Below are 16850 nucleotides of genomic sequence, written 5' to 3' on the forward strand. Positions count from 1 at the left end.
TATATAGGCTCGTTTGCTAATCGATCCGAGCTCGAACTCAATGAAACTCAGCTTGTAAGGCTCGCGATCCTAGTATTAAATAAATAATTTCTATTATACATACATACATACATACATACATACATACATACATACATACATACATACATACATACATACATACATACACATGATAATTTTATTATATATAATAGTATTTTTATTTTTTATGTATAATAGTAAATAATTTTTATAATTATTTTTTGTATATAATATTAAATAATTTTTATAATTCTTAATTTTTTGTCTAAGAAAATAAAAAATAATAATTTTATACATATAATTTTTATTTTTCAAAAAAAAAAACTTGGCTTATAGTTGAGCCTGAGCCGAGCTAAGCTTGAGCTTGCGAGCTATTAACCGAGCTGAACTTGAGCTCAAGTCTCTAGCTCGAATCGAGCTCGAGCTCGAGCTAAAGCTCAAGCCTGATATTATTCCTGCGAGCCGAGCTCGAATAACCAATTATTTGGCTCAACTCGGCTCGAATCCACCCCTAAACTCCTTCCAAACTGAGCCTTTAAAGTCCAATTTAACCCTACTACGGTGCTTTTGGTTCCAATGCCAACTGTGAATCTGTGGACAGTGTAACTAGGGGAGTCATGATCCCCTCGTAACAAGTAATGATCGGCACAGTGATTGGTAGTGCAGGAAATCCACTGTCGAAGATTGTGGTTGATGAGTGCAGTGCAGTCAAGATCAAGGTAGGCACATACGCTGAGCACGTTGAGTAATTACTTACTACTTAACAAAATTTTATAACGCCTATAAAGGGGGAGTCAATTCCAGGAACTTCCTCGGTTGGATTATATTTCTTGCTTGTGTTCCAGATAAACTAACCCCAACAGTCCTCTCATGTGCGGTGTGCCATTCAATTTCTTTCGCCCTCGCTCTTTCTGTAAGCTGTCTGTGATTTCCTGTTTTAATGTAGGGGTACAAATCCAGCCAAATTGCATCCATAGATTATTCTATCTTTAGGTTGCGTTTGGAAACAGTGCAAATAGAATTAAACACAGATATGTAGAGTACATTTTGGTCAATACAAATGTAAAGTTTGTTTAATTTTGTATTGATAAACTTATTTCTTGTCAAATAGTTTTTAGTTGTAATGATGCAAACACAAATTTTGATATTGAAAATTTGAAATATACCTTTTTAATATTGGTCACTTTGAGTGTAAATACTTTACTCCTTTTTTCGGTGCAGCTTTACCTCTCATTTCGAGTGTAAATATGCAATGAAAATTATGTTTTCTGTCATTGTTAATACACAATTGCATTATTGTGCAAATACTAGCAAAATTGAATCAAAATGTATATATGCACAGAAATAGGATTTGTACTCTTTCCAAATGCAGCCCTAATATTTTCTTTTGTTGCCATGACAAAGATGAGTTCACATCTTTGCCCTACAAGGGGCCACCCCACAATGCCCCACAGCACATCCCCGCCGTGTATTTGGAACATCTCTTGATGATAACATCATCAGTTCTGATACTATCATCGGGAGGTATTTCCAATATACAGCGGAGATATGCTGTGGGGCATAGATGTAAAATTAATCTGAAGCGGTGTAGTGTTTTTCATCTTCCATGATTCAAACTCTGATGCATGCCTCCCCCCTCCCTCTTCTTTCTCTCTCAACCCTCAACCCCTTTTGGCTTTTTGACCAAGATCATCTTGGCTTTTAAACTGATGAATTTAGATTGCTATTTCTAATGTTTCAATCACAAATACCAATAATCAATACCATGCATGCACCTTTCTAGTTAAGGTGGACTATCTCATGCAAGTATAAATGCCAAACACACCCTTAATCAACAATCTATTGTTCCAAATAATTAAATCATTTGATAAGTTGTTAAATGGGTCATTTTGTTTTGTATCACAACTTTGATTTTTTCTTAATCATGACCACATGGCTAAACTAATTGGAGTATATGGTTGAACCGATGACCCTGCACTGTGAGAGGGGAAAGCAAATCAGCTTTGGTGTTGGGGTTTAAAGCATTGACCTTTGAACATGAAGGGTGAAACAGAAAAGAGTTGCACTGGTCAGAAACTATGCCAAAATTAGATTAAATTACATTAATTTACAACAGTGCCGTTGATGAACCGCCCAATCAGATGCAGCGTTTTGGATCCTTGGGTCAAGGTGGTCATATGACCTGCCCCCAGCACGCTTGCGAATTTCAATAAATTTTCTTCATATGCTTCCACGTACCCAGCAACCTGTACAGAATCACAATAAAAGATAAAAAAGTTAAAAAAAAAAACACCACGGTTAAAAACATCAAAATATTAAAACTTAGGTTGTGTTTGATAGAACTCAGGATTTGTGCTTTTGCCCCTAAGGCTGGTCACAAGACATGTCAACTAAGAAGGTGTTTGAGATTGATTATTATTCCTTTGATCAGTTTTCTGATAAATGACTAATTTATGAGATCACTGATTTCACAAAAATCAGAGAAGTTGTTTGTTTGGTATCAGTGCTGCCATGTCACCCAATTTTTTAGAAATATCGTATAAATTTGTTTGGCGGTGATTATTAGTGGTGATTTTTTTTTAGGGGGCGTTTTTTTTTTTTTGGATTTTGAGAGGGGAAGGTTGGTCATGGGATTTTAGTTCTCATTGACCCAGAATCCCATGTTTATTTTTCAGATTTATGTAGGGACCAGTGAAAGTTTATTTTCCTGGGTATAGGTAAATAACTTTCCCACCTAGGGGGAATATTGCTAACACTTGAATGGGACAAAAATGCCCCTTTTAATAGTGGATTTTATGATTAAAATGGTCATTACCTTATTTACCTAGGAAATAAAAGAACATGGGTAAATGCACTTACCCAAGTAAATGTTTTCTAGGAAAAACTTATCCAGCTAATTGCATTTACCCAGATAAATAACTTACCGAAAAGCGAACGGGCCTTATGGGAACTATCTCTAATATCTATGTCACATGTCATATCTTCCAAAAAGAATCAACTTGTAAAAAAAATTATGATTCCATTTTTTTCAGTCCGATTTTTTAATAATCAAATTTTGACTAATTTGATGGAGTTCAAATCAGCCCCCCACAACGTTGCACAGCGCATCCCCGCCATAGGGGTGTCAATTGGACTGGATTTGGTCCAATCCAATCCAGCCCAATGTGAGGCCGTTACAAATGGACCTGGATATTTTGGATCATTTTGGACTGCTCCAGATACTATCCAATCTGTTCAGTCCATTGACACTTATGTTCTTATCTTTTATCAATGGACCAGATATTGGCTCAATCCAATATAAATTCATTATGGACGGACTAGGTCCAATACAATATGTCATATTGGGCCGTCCAATCCATCCGGAGTCCGGCGGGGATGTGCTGTGGACGTTGTAGAGGGCTGATTTGATCTCAATTTGATGATGTTCAGCCAACCAAACAGCCAAATAATCAATTATTCAAAATTTGCTAATGTGGTTCTGATGTGGCACCGATTCAAGCTCAAAACACCTTTTTTTTTTGCTCAACTTTGTTTTCCACACCCCAAAGCTCAAAATCAAGAGCTTATCCAAACGGAAGGCAAATGGGTTCAACTCACTACCTCAATTGGACTGCTCATCCAGAGGTTGAAATTAGAAGACAAGGTCAAATTTAGCTTATTCAAAGCATATCTTGTAGACAACACCGGAACCATAGCATCAGCATCTCCACTGCAAATCAGAATGATAAGTTGAAAAATGTTAGTCACAGCACAAACACAAATCAAACACTTGCACTGAGTTTTTTTTGGTAATAGTCTCTCGCCTGTAAAGCAGAACTTGGAGTCCGGCAGATACAACTCCCCGAAGGGCGGGTAACATGCTTGAGCTGGTGTTCTGGTACGCTTTAGAAATGTTCCTGATTACAAATCAACAGAAAGAAAAAGGCGAGTTATGACTCAAATGACTGTAATTCATCTCTGAGAACTGAGAAGAACGTGAGATTCAGACAGAAATTAAACTAGTTTTATTACTCGTTGCATTTGGTCCAGGCCTTGGACGAAACCGCAGAGTTCACATGGAGAGCTGCCTTCACATCTGGAAGATTGAGGTACGAGACCAAGCGTTGCACATCACATTCGTATAGACCATTTGCAGACTACCAACAGAAATATATGAACAAATAAATTCTCTCTCTTTTCATCAAACAGTTTGGGAGAGAGAGATAGAGAGAGAGAGAGAGAGAGAGAGAGAGAGAGAGGAGGGAGCAGAGTGCAGAGAGTTGTGTACCTGAGAGAGGTCTATGGGGATGCTCGTGACTTTGCAGACATGAGCTGTGATGTCATATGGGTATATGGATCGAAGGGTTTTATCCTTAGCTTGGGCCAGCAGAGAGCAATCACTCGATGACCCGTTTGAATAGCAAGCCTGGTAGCTCCGGTAAGAAATGTAGCCATGGCTTGCCAGATAATGATCGACTCCTCGATTAAGAGCTTCCTCGTCTAAAATCGCATTTCCCAGCTGCATTTATGAATGAAATGCATAAAGTCAGCAGCTTTTCTTTCTGGGCTTAATTAGAGGGAAGATGTAGGTGCAGAGAGTGCTCACGGCTAGCCCTTTGAGGGTGATGTTGGTATATTTGCCTGCTGCATTGTGGGCTAAGATCATCTGAGCGAGCTGCAGCACGTAATGCCCGGCATAGCCCTCCCCAGCAAGATATACGTCTCTGGTCTTGTATTCAGGGAAGCGCTCTAGCCAGTTTAATAAGAACTTGTAGTTGTCGATTGCAGTAAGTTCGTCGGAGTATGTCTCGTAATCAGAAGAACTGTTGGAATATGAGAAGCCGGCTCCAACAGGCGAGTCTACGTAAAGGACACTCGCAACTGCAAATGCAAACAATTTCCGGTTCCACCTTATGTTTGATCATTTTTCTCAGAGTAATTTCAGAGAATTTGGAAGCTTGACACGAAGACAAAAGGTGCCACTGAATCAAACAAACCTTTGCTCCAGGAAAATTTATTTGGTTGAAGAGACATCCCATCCAAACCCACGCTAAAAGGTCCATGTTCCAGCATAGCTCCATTTCCAAATGAAGAACACCCAGGACCTACACCGCTTAAAACCATTAAACAGAGTTTCTTCTGAACGACCAAGGGTAAACTAATTAATTAATTACCTCCATTGAACCAGATGAACAATGACTGGTTGATAGAAATCGGGCCCTCTGAGAAGTAATAGAAAAAGGCCCGACCGGCCGCAGCACTGACGGTGACATAACCGGCGTATTGTACAACTATGCCGCGCTTAGGCTGCCCGGGTAAAGCGAAGACACGGTCGGCCGATCTGGAGCTGGGCTGAGGTATTATCGCATCGTCGATCAAATGCACAGCAGACCATCCCTCGGTCGACCCTCCTGAGGTGGTTGAATTTTGGGCAGAGGTTCCGGAAAACAGGAGTACAGCGTACAACAGAGAGACCAATGCCGCATGCGCAGAAAGGTCTCTCATGGTCGTTGTTTTCTTTCTCCTTCGATTTCCCTTCCTGTTCTTGCTATGTAGGAGAGGTACGTTCGTAATGGGATTTTAACTATTATCAGACCTCGGCAAGCGACAAGCGAGGACGACCGTAGACTCCCGTTGGAAGCGGACCACCATCTACGTCGGAAGTCGGTTGTATCGATGGAAATGCAAAACGGACCAAGGTCATCTACGGGTGTCAATTGGACCGGATTTGGTCCAATCCGATTTGGTACAGTTTGAATCTATTCCAGATGGACCGGGTCCAATCCAATCCTATGAATACTTTAGACCATTTTGGACCGACACCGACCCAATTCAATGTTTGAACAGTCCAGTCTCTTCGAATTGGTTTTAATTTAGATTTGCTACTTCCAACCCAAACCTGGTCCATTGAAGTCGGTATTCTTATCTTCTATCAATGGTATATATGTTGGTTCAATCCGACCCAATCTAATATTATGGATGGAACGGGCCAATTGAATCCAATAAATACTTTGGACCATTAAGCCTGTATTTGTCAAATTTTATGTCTTGTTGGTCTGTCTAATCCGATCTAAGGATCTGCTTGGTTTGCAAGAATATGAGTTTGGAATCGGAATCAAAATGGGTCATTTTTATTCCCACTGTTTGATTGAATAGAATTGAAATTCCATTCTCATTCCTGCATTCCCCCATTTGAGGGAACTAGTAATTAAGCACATGAGTTACACGTGAAAAAATCTTCTTCATATTAATTACTTGAATTTTAGATATATTATAGTTAAGATAGAAATTGAAAATTATCAAAAGTAACAATATGATTAAAAATAAATTTAAATATTTTTGGATTCACTTTAAATTAGGGAAAATTATAGTCAAAATCAGTTGTACATTTAAAATTAAGCTACAACTTAGTCCATAAACCAACATAAATCTAACAATTAGCTCTAGATTTCAAATTATAAAAACCCTCGCCATGTCATCAGAAGCTTATGTGGTTGTTTCCAACATGGGACTCTTAATCCATGTTGGATACAACAAAAAAGCTTATATTGAAATTACCCTTTAATGTTGGGTGATTGAAAAATTAAAAAAAAAATAAATAAAGAGAGAGAGAACTCTCTCACCATCTCACTTACGGTCATCTTTTTTCTGCTCAACAAGAAAACAGGCATATAGCTACGAATAAAACCGTAGTTATAAATGCAAAAAACCATAGCTATAGGTCAATAGTCACGGCCTAGCTACGGTCAAAAAATAATAGCAATAGCTGCGGTGGCTATAGGTAATAGCTACGAATGATAGAATCCATAGCTAAAACTAACCTATAGCTACGGTTTTGACCGTAGCTAAATATCACTACAAATGTGAAACTATAGCTACAGTTTAATTTGAATATAAACCTATCTAAAAAAAATAAAAACCTATAGCTACAGTTTCAGCAATCTGTAGCAAAATATGAATCTATAGCTACGGTTTTTCACTGTCTGTAACTAAAATTGTTAATCTATGGTTAATGGCTAGATCCTGAAATTTTATTTATTACTTTTTTGAGGCCTTATTCCATGTATCAAATGCAAACACAACTTATTTCATTCATAATATAAGATGGAACTTGAAAGCAAATTTCCAATAAAAGATTATATAATGGAAAAAATGAATTGCATCTCAACGTTCTTTAATACATCCATGGGTTTAAAATATATTACAATTTAAGGTTCTAAAAACCAAAAGAAAAATTACAATTTATGGATCTTGAATACATAAAACTAAATCCACAAAAGCTTGACGTATATAATTTGATCAAATTTATCTCGCTCCATCCACGTGTGAGTATCTCCTTTAGCATGTTCAACCTATAAAAAAAATAATAGAAAATAAGTTAGAAAACACAATTTTAGAGATATAAAATCATGTATGAAAATCTAATTATTAATTGTGTAATATAAACTTGATGTTATTCTGCAAAGTGATTAAAAGTCAATCCCCTCAATTGATGAATTCTTTTAATATTAGCACACGATCTGATATTCCATGTGGATTTGTTTTTATCCTTTAAGAATTCTATATTGAATGTTAAAATTGTTAATTGTTTTTTTTTTCTTTTCTTTTATTTCTTCAAGTGTTAGGTATTCAAGGAATAAACTTAACTTGTTGAATGTTCCTAACAAAAAATGTGGAGACACTTATGTAAGTCTTGACAACTTATCTAAATTATTCCAATTAAATGTGTGCTTTTTGTGGCTCCATTTGGTTGCCAATGAAATATAAGAAAGTAAAACAAGATTAGAAAAGATAGAAAATGAAAGAGAATAATTTTTCATAAATAATTTAAGAATCGATTGTTGTTGGGCCCTACTTACCCATGTTGCAATCTGCACTAAAGTTTGTTTTAACTAAAGATAGTTCTTGAGGGAAACATAACCATCATTTAAAGGAAAATTTTAGGACCCAAGAAAATCCTATAATGGGCCAGACCTACTTTGTTAGACCAACTAAACACTTGTTTCAAAAGTTTCTTCACTTACTTTCTGGGCAAACTAATGGAGCCTTTTTCTTTGACCCAATAAAGGTCCTACAATATGCATGTAGGTCCTTTTTTAAAGCACCAAGGACTGAGATCACAAATAGTAGTAGCTTCAGTAGAACTCCCAAGTTTTATTTCTCGTACTTGCTTTCTTGTAAATATGTTGGTTAGTTTCTGAGTCACCACCATACCAAAATAGGTGTAGATTTAGTCACATACTAGTAGTTCCCCCATTTTGTTCTTGGATAGAGTGATGGGTTCTAGAAATCCAGTTTAAAATGGTTAAATTATCAAACTAACCAGCTTGAAAAATTTCCAACCTGTTAATATAATGGGTTCGACTACGATATGGAAAACCATATCATATCTAAAACCTCTGCTACTGCCACGTATACAGCAGTTACCTGAGTTATGTAAGTAACCGGTAATTATATTTTTTATATGTTAATTAAAATTTAACACTTTAACCTATCTGTTAATCTCTAATCTTCCGTTACCCATTTTTATATCCTTCGAGTTCCCTCTTCTGGTCAACTTCTTCGAGCTCCCTCTTCTGGTCGAACTTCTCCTTCGAGTTCCCTCTTCTGGTCAACTTCTTCAAGCTCCCTCTTCTAGTCGAACTTCAAGGGAACAAATTTGCTCTGAAAAAAAATTACAATACGTTTTTTGGCCTAAAGATCAGTGGCTAATTCATTCTTAAGAAGTTTTGCCCTTTGATATCAGGTTCAAACAGTTTTAGCTGAATAAATGGGCACTTAAACTACTCAGTATTTGATCATGACAAGTTTCATCCTGAAGGGTATAGGTACTAATGAATTTCTGTTCTGTAAACTTACTGCACATTAACAAAGTATGAATTGAAGTTTGACAACTGCATGAAATTGACATTAAACAAGCAATGGAATTCATTTCCAAGCTGCCAAAAAGCAACCCTAAGAATCAAAAATCAACCTACAAATATACATGTATTCCAAGTTTCTTTTTCATTAATTCCACCAATACCTCGTTGTGTAGATCCCTGCTGCAAGTTCTGTCACTCCAGCACTTATTCTGGTCTGTCAATATGGCCCACAAGCCACCTACAAGAAAACAAGACTCGTCATTCCCACTCCAACATATACACAAATGTAGAGAAGATGGATCTAATAACAGTGTCCAGCGAATGAGATAACACCTAGAAATGTGTTTGTCGTTGCCGGTTGGTGTCGTCCATGGAGAACATAAAGAAAATCAAATATGATATCGAATACCGAGAGAGAAGGAGAGAAAGACAGAGAAAGAGGAGATAGAGATTTACCGGTGGTTAGATGCCGCCACTGGTTCCATCCTCGCTGGTGATGTGAAGTTTGAGTAAGAGAGAGAAAGAGACGACTGTGGAAGAGATTCATCCAAGGAGGAAGAACGAACGGAAAGACGTTAACATCTTTATTATTTGAAATGAATTTCTTTTTTTGAAATGTGATTTTAATTGTTGTTGAAACCGGTTACCTGTGATACCCTGTATTCATCGAACCAGAAAGTCGAAGGTGATTGGTCCATCTCACCCGATATGATATGGAAAAGATTTTCCCTAATATAATGCAATCAAAGAGGAAAAATCATAAGCTGACAAATATGAGAACATGAGTTTGAGACAGAGAGCAGACACTTCTTGTAGAAGAAATGTTGGAAGTTAGATGCATATCTAATCCACTCCCCACCCAAATAGGTGGGACCAGAATTGGATAATGTATTTAATGCAATTTACACAACTGACTAGTTTAGATACTCCTCATATCAGATGACAAGAGCACAATTCAATGTTTCAATCTTATATGACCACTAAAAATATACAACCGTCCACAAAACTTACTGATAAGACTACTATGAACTTATCCTTATTGCCAGCCATTCAAATGCATGCTTATAAAATGGACAAAAACTGAGAAATTAACTAGTAAATTGAAAATATAGTCAACTTCTAGAAACAAAGAAGACCAACTTTAAAGTAACAAGTAGAAAATTAATTGACAAATAAAATGGAATGTCACAACATACAAAATCTAAAATACAAAAGGTTCCTTTCTTAAAAGCTAAATACAAGAGTTTAACTATGTTAAGCTTGGTGGCAAAGGTAAATACATCTCAACTTAATAAACACTACCAGCACCATATTATTGCTAAACCATCTAGGACAACCAAATGAATCAAAGAACTAGGTTATTTATCAGAAAAAAACATTGATAGAAAAATCAAAGAACCCAACAGTCTAAACATCAATTTACGACCAAATAATAAAAGGATCAGTATCTTTTTGTTTCTTATTGAGATCAAATGTCTTCCATTGGTTGATATTTATAGTGATATTTTTCCATCAAGTAAAACCAATTTAGCTTAAACCCAACCAACCGAACTAATTAACTAGTTGTTTTCTAACTCTAATAGATCATTCAAGCTTAGATTGTTAGGGAGGCCCCTCACCCATGCATTGAATATTCAAGCATCAGATCAAATAGTAAATATGTTTTTCCGACCAACTAAATGGTATGAAGGGACAAACACACAAGCATCTAGGACCCAACAAATAAATAAATGAAATGGAGTTGATAAGTTATAGGAAGTTCAAGGTCAAGGTGTTCAATCTAGTGGGAATCATTTTCATAATGTCATTATTATGTTTAAGCGTAGACAAATCCAAGTAGGAACCATGTGCAATAAGAAGGTTGTGATAAAATTAAATTATTAAATATTTGATTGCCTCTAGAAATCACTCTTGAAAGGAGGAAAAATTCCTATATGGACATTATTTTACATGACATGGAAAATACTAATGAAAATTTGTTGAATCAAATAATCCTATGGCCTTCATTTAAAGAAATATACTTATGGGTATATATATACAGATAAGTATTCTAATCTTTTCCTTCTAGATTTTTAAATAAGAGATGAATAAAGAAAAAATATTTGTTTCTCATCTTTTCACACTTTCATTCTCTACTAAATGTATAGCCATAATATTGATTTTTAAACCTCAATTATACACCTTTCCTCACAGCCCGTAACCTCTTTTATTGCTGGTATCCTGCTTCAAGATTTAATTTCTAACATCGAATATGTCAATGAAGGAGACAATTAATGTGCAGAAAAAAATAATAAAATAATAGAAAGATACCCACTAAACTGAAATCTTAATGTCTGTGAAAACTAAAAACATACCTAACATCTATATATGCAAATGGAATATTTTTTCGGTTTTCTTGTATTATCTACCTAGAGTAGGCTTTTAGACCCATTATTGGTGATGTTTAACCTTGACAACTCTGGAGGAATATAAAAAACTAAGATTTTTTTTTTTTTATCACAACGGCTCATTTGACATTAGGAAACCTAACCTTTCCTGCTATGTTACACAAAATCATAGATTTGGATCTTATTTTTTTGGGGCAATTTAATATTTAAACAGCATCTTACAAATGTGTTTGTTTCTATTAAGAAACCTAAGTAATGTAACCCTGCCGAAATCTTACAATCCACCCTCAAATCTTTGGTCGAGTATTCAATAATTTAAAGGAAGCAATATACTTACCTCCAATCAATTATCATGTCTTGTTGACAAAGATTGGAGGTTGGAGCTTTGGATGCCGGTAATAGTTGTACCAAGTTCTCAATGGCATTTTGAAGTATCGATCAGTCCAATGCCAATAGATTAGTCACAAATTAATATTTAAGAATTTAGGGTCTCTTTATGAAAGAAAACCAAAGAATTACAGAAAACCAACACAAACATACCTCTTTAATCAGTACAAAGAAAACATATTAGTCACGAAATTGAAGAGCTAGGAAACCCTAACCACAATTGAACAAGAACTATGAGACGTGGCAAGGGATTAAACTAGTAAAAGCAAGCAAAAGAACTGAGAAAAAATGAATAAAAATAAGGAATCTAAGGGGGAAATGGGGAAATAAGATGAGAGATATCTCACTTGAACACACCAACCTTTGCCATTAGACGTACTCAAGAAATTTACCCAATTTTGCTCGACTGCTACTGCTTACATTCAACTCTTTTCATGGAAGAGAGAGAGAGGGGGTAAAAGAGATCGAATCTCTCCGGTTCAAGGGAGAGGGAGGGAAAAAGAGAGATCAAACTTTCCCTTATTAAAGGGAGGGAAAATCAATATTCCCTTTCCCTCCCGCGTGTGTTTGTAATTTCATGCCAAACCCGTTCACGGGCTGGGTTCGTTTCAGGTTTTGCATCTTTATTAACAAAACACATAGGGACTGAACCTTGACTTCCTATTGGTAGTTGTGCATAAGGGTGCAAGATAGGACGGCTTATATGGGGTTGAGGTCAATCCTAACTTAACCTAACTCATAAAAGATTGGGCTGGGTTTAGGTTTTCGATTAGGTCATTTTCATGAATCAAACCGAACTAAATTTAAATCGGTTTGATTTGATTTTAATTCAGATACTTTAGTTAGTTAAAATATAAATATATTTTATATTTATAATAATTATTATTATTAAAATATATATAGGGGTGCTTTCTCCCTATAGGAAATGAAATCTACTCTTACGAATAGATTCTCATGTGAGAACAACCCATTTCCTATTAATTATATAAATTGTTAGATATTTAATTATATAAATATATAATAGTTATTATAAATATTGCTAATAACTAGATATCAAACAATTCAAACGGTTTTGACTGGGTTTTTTTGTCATAATGGGCCGAGCATTCGAATTTGACCCGATAACCGGACTCCTAACCGGGTGGATTTTAAAAACAATGATTTTATGTCATTCGAGCATGTGACTCATACGACCAAAAAATAAAACCATTATAGCCACTAGTTTTCAAGTCGATGATTCGAACGGACGGCCCATTCTGACAATAAAAATTAAAAAAATAAAAAAAAAATTGCCAAAAACCATTGAACGGGTTCAATGGGTTTATGGTTTGACCACTCGGGTCAATGGGTCGTTGACCGATTCAATGGTTTTTTGCTAGGGATTGGGATTGGGGTAAAATGGAACTAGTTGCCTAGACGGTTCCCAATTAAAAAAAAAAATGGACGACCCATTATGACAACAAAAATTACAAGCAAAAAATTAAGTGTGTGAGGTCCATTAAGCAGTACCATACGTGTTATGTCATTCAAGCATGTGACTCGTACGACCTAAAAATGAAATCGTTATAGCCACCGGTTTCTGGGTCAACAGTTTGACTATTCGGTTCGAATGGATGACCCGTTTTGACAACAAAAATTAAAATAAAAAATAAAAAAGCGGCCAAAAACCATTGAATAGGTTAATTGTTCGACTGCCCGGGTCAATGGATCGTTGACCGATTCAACGATTTTTTGCCAATGACCAAGATTAGGATAAAACGGAACTGGTTGCCTAAATGGTTTCCAATTAAAAAAATGGCCAAAAACATTTTATAGGTCAACGGGTCGATGGTTTGACCGTTCGAGTCAATAGATCGTTGACCAATTCAACGGTTTTTTACCAGAAACCAAGTTAACGAATCAACGGGTGGACAGTTCCATTTCAGCCCCTACAAAGTAGGCCCTTCGCTAGTTTATAATTAAAAATAGATATTATACATTAGTATTAATATAAATAGTAATGTTAATATATATATATTAATATTTATAAATAAAATATAAATATATGTATTTATTTTTATTAATTTGGTTTTCAGTTTGGTTCAACTGAATTTTTTTTTCTCAAACCAAACTCAAAACCAAAAACCGAATTTGAACACCGGTTTGATAACTGAATTTGAACACCCATAGCCCTAGCTTCTCTACTTCCCTATGTTAAATGTTTTTGTCTCCTGTATTGAGGTTAATTCAATTTATGGTAAAGGGACATAATTATTACGCTTTAGAAAAAATTTTGCTAAACTTAAAATTATTGGCTAGGTGTTATAATTTCTTAACTGCCCTTTACATGGTATCCAAAACATGACCATATTTATTTGTAATTTATATATATATCATTAGTTTATTGATAATTTATTTATTGAGTTATTAATAAATTAATTTATTAATTTAAATTGTTTGCTTAATTATTTTTAATTAATAATCATTATTTATTCCTGTAATTCATTAGCAAAAAATTACAAATAATTTATAAATTATGAATTTTTTGATTTTTAGCAATTACTTAATTATCATTTAATTATTAATTATTTATATTTTTCAACCTTTATATTATTTTTAGTCATTGTAGTAATTATTTACTAGTTTATAACTTCTTATTAGTTTGTTAAATTTTTAAAATATTTATTATTTATTAACCATATATTCCATTGATTTTTAGTGAAATTACTAAAAAATTATCCTTCTTAAGGGGTAAAATTGTCTGCATCCGTTTTAGAAGATCTAAGCTTCAAATTTTAAAACAATAAATATAAATAGCTTTTAACTACGGACGAGATGACAGTAGCTAAATGTCAACTTCATTCTTATATAAATTATATAGCCGCCAATAACTAACATCCGTGGCTATAGCCATAAATAGCTTTTAGCCACGGACAAATGATCGTGATTACAAATTAGCTTCTTGTTTCTATTACTTGTAGCTACGGATAATTAAAATCCATGGCTATAAAAGTTTTTAGCTACGGATAAATTAATATTTAGCAATATCCCATACTTCAGCCACAGTTTTTTATGTCTGTAGCTACAGTGTAGTAGCTATAGACCTATTTTCTTGTAGTGGAGGGAGAGAGAGAGGTTTTTGATTTGGATACAGACCGAAGGTGAGAGAGTGGGAGAGATAGGTGGAGCAAGAGATCGAGCGATGACTGTGAGAGTGAGAGAGAAGGGAGGGAAATCGAGAGACAAAGGGAGTTGAGAGAGAAAGTGAAAACCTATTTTCAATATAGTCTTTTGTTGTGTCCAACATTGACTAAATGTCCCATGTTGGCAACAACCACATAAGCCTTCAATGACATGGTGGGGGTTTTTATAACTTGAAATGTAGAGTCCATTGTTAGAGTTTTGTTGGTTTTTGGATCAACCTGCAAACTAATTTTAAATGTACAACCGGCTTTGACTATAATTTTTCCTTTAAATTATATATTTCATTTGACAAAAACCACTAACCCACCATCTAAAAATAAAAATTGTTTGATTTATAGGTTGACATTAAATTCTGTATTATATTTCCATCATTGATAAAATTATTTATTATGTATAAAACTTATTTTTGTTTAATATAATGAATGCACAATATTAGAGATGTACCCAATATTTTATTTTTTATAAATGTATAACATTAGATATGTGCCCAAAATTTTCTCTATCTTTTTTTGTCATTCTTTGTATTTTCTATTATTAAAAATTTTATTATTTGACTATGACATCATTTCATTTTTAGGTAGATTTTGAATTTGGCATTCCATTTTTATCATTAATAAAAATACTTCTTACATTTCATAGTCATTTATTTTAATTTTTTATTATTTAATTGTGACATTATTTATTAATCCATTTGACCCCAAATGGTTGAATTGCTTGCCCACCACTATGAGGGAAGAAAATGGTTTTGTTATCAATTTACTTTTCAAAATATTTATTCTTATACTATTAAAATTAATATTATGGATTTAATTACAATAATTTAATGATGAAAAAAATATATCTTAAATATAGGATTTAATAAGAGAGAATAGGAAAATATTATTATTTCCAATTGGTTTTAAATTTTACATTCCATTGTCATCATTAATAAAAACATTTCTTATTTATCATATTTATTGTTGTTTAATATATATGCTAAAAATGTTCTCAACTTTTTTAATTTCTATTTTTTCATTTTATCTATTTTTTAATTTTATTATTTAATTGTGACAACATGGATTAACCCATTTGACCCAAAATGATTTAATTTCTTACCACCACCTAGATGAAAATACTATTTTTGCTAGGTAGATTTTAAAAGTATAAGCTTTTATGTTATTGAAATTATTAATTTATTAAGTATGGATTTAATTAATATAACTTAATGATTGGAAGAAACAAAAATGACTTAAATATATGATTCCATGCAAGTTAATATCTTAAAATGTTGGATTTAATGAGAGATGATTGAATGAACTGAATATCTTTAAATTACCTATTTTCAACTCATTTAACATCAATAACCAATTATCCTTTTTGGCCTCATTTTTTATCAGCAAATTTAAATATAAAGGGATAAATTTTGTCCTTAGAAAATTCCATAAATATTCTTGAGACCATTTGTGATTTCTCACCTCAACTGTTTTTAATTCTCATTCCGATTCTTACCTAAACCAAACAAACTATGGGAATAGGTCATTACGATTCTGATTCCAACGAATTTTGATTCCAGCTCTAGCTATGAACCAAATGGACCCTGATGGTGCGCAATCCGGTCACTCCTAGCTGGCACTTATGTGGCTCCTGGAAGATACCTGAGATGGAGAAGAAGAATAATCCTCGGGGGCTTGTCCGACGGGAACACTCCGATGCTTAAGTTAGTATTCAGTAGGAGAATCAAGGAGAAGATGAAGGCTAAGAGTGCAAGTAGCGTGAAAGTAGAAGATGATAATGATCATACCTATCCTCCTTGATACTAAGCTCCGTATAACAGAAATTCGTTGCCTCTGGCCCCTTGGCTTTTGACAGGGCGGGTATAACTGCCACTGTCATCCTGCCGTAGCCGTTACCGGCAGAGCTGAGGTGGCACGTGCGGGGCCGTCATCGTAGGGTACGTGCCTGTCAGGTGTAAGGCACCCTCTGAAGGTGGCAGACACGACGCTGTCTAACGAGGGATATGGCTGTTGTTCCCAGATTTGTCGGGTACGGT

At 34.6% G+C, this 16850-nt stretch overlaps 1 protein-coding gene and 1 long non-coding RNA gene across 7 annotated transcripts; both read right to left on the minus strand.

Annotated features, from left to right (window-relative positions):
- Positions 1–1830: 1830 nt before the first annotated feature.
- LOC104599342 (serine carboxypeptidase-like 28) lies at positions 1831–5559 on the minus strand. Of its 2 annotated transcripts, XM_088898942.1 has the most exons (9): positions 5175–5559; positions 4998–5105; positions 4607–4881; positions 4289–4519; positions 4033–4157; positions 3825–3917; positions 3622–3730; positions 2123–2267; positions 1831–1998 (listed from the first exon to the last, which is right to left on the minus strand). In XM_088898942.1, the coding sequence occupies exons 1-8, from the start codon at positions 5503–5505 to the stop codon at positions 2124–2126; spliced, it is 1416 nt and encodes a 471-aa protein (XP_088755068.1). In that variant the 5' UTR covers positions 5506–5559; the 3' UTR covers positions 1831–1998; position 2123. The 2 variants fall into 2 exon arrangements, with proteins under 2 accessions (XP_088755068.1, XP_019053613.2); XM_019198068.2 differs by having other exon boundaries at positions 1831–2267.
- A 1577-nt stretch (positions 5560–7136) lies between these two features.
- LOC148802148 (uncharacterized) lies at positions 7137–12318 on the minus strand. 5 transcript variants are annotated; one of them, XR_016082219.1, is made up of 6 exons: positions 12000–12318; positions 11792–11848; positions 9512–9593; positions 9321–9394; positions 9026–9102; positions 7137–7352 (listed from the first exon to the last, which is right to left on the minus strand). It is a non-coding gene; the product is annotated as an uncharacterized LOC148802148 (long non-coding RNA). The 5 variants fall into 5 exon arrangements; XR_016082218.1 differs by having other exon boundaries at positions 11986–12318; XR_016082216.1 differs by lacking the exon at positions 11792–11848 and having other exon boundaries at positions 12000–12317.
- Between the last annotated feature and the right edge of the window lie 4532 nt (positions 12319–16850).

This window comes from Nelumbo nucifera, chromosome 2, assembly GCF_055504915.1.
Source record: "Nelumbo nucifera cultivar China Antique chromosome 2, China Antique-T2T, whole genome shotgun sequence".
Lineage (NCBI taxonomy): Eukaryota > Viridiplantae > Streptophyta > Magnoliopsida > Proteales > Nelumbonaceae > Nelumbo > Nelumbo nucifera.

Coding starts and splice junctions, on each gene's coding strand:
- LOC104599342 (XM_088898942.1), bottom strand. CDS start 5,505: ATGAGAGACCTTTCTGCGCATGCGGCATTGGTCTCTCTGTTGTACGCT. Junction 3,918..4,032: donor GCCTGGACCAAATGCAACGA/GTAATAAAACTA, acceptor ATTTGTAATCAG/GAACATTTCTAAAGCGTACC. Junction 2,268..3,621: donor GGATGAGCAGTCCAATTGAG/GTAGTGAGTTGA, acceptor GATTCTGTACAG/GTTGCTGGGTACGTGGAAGC.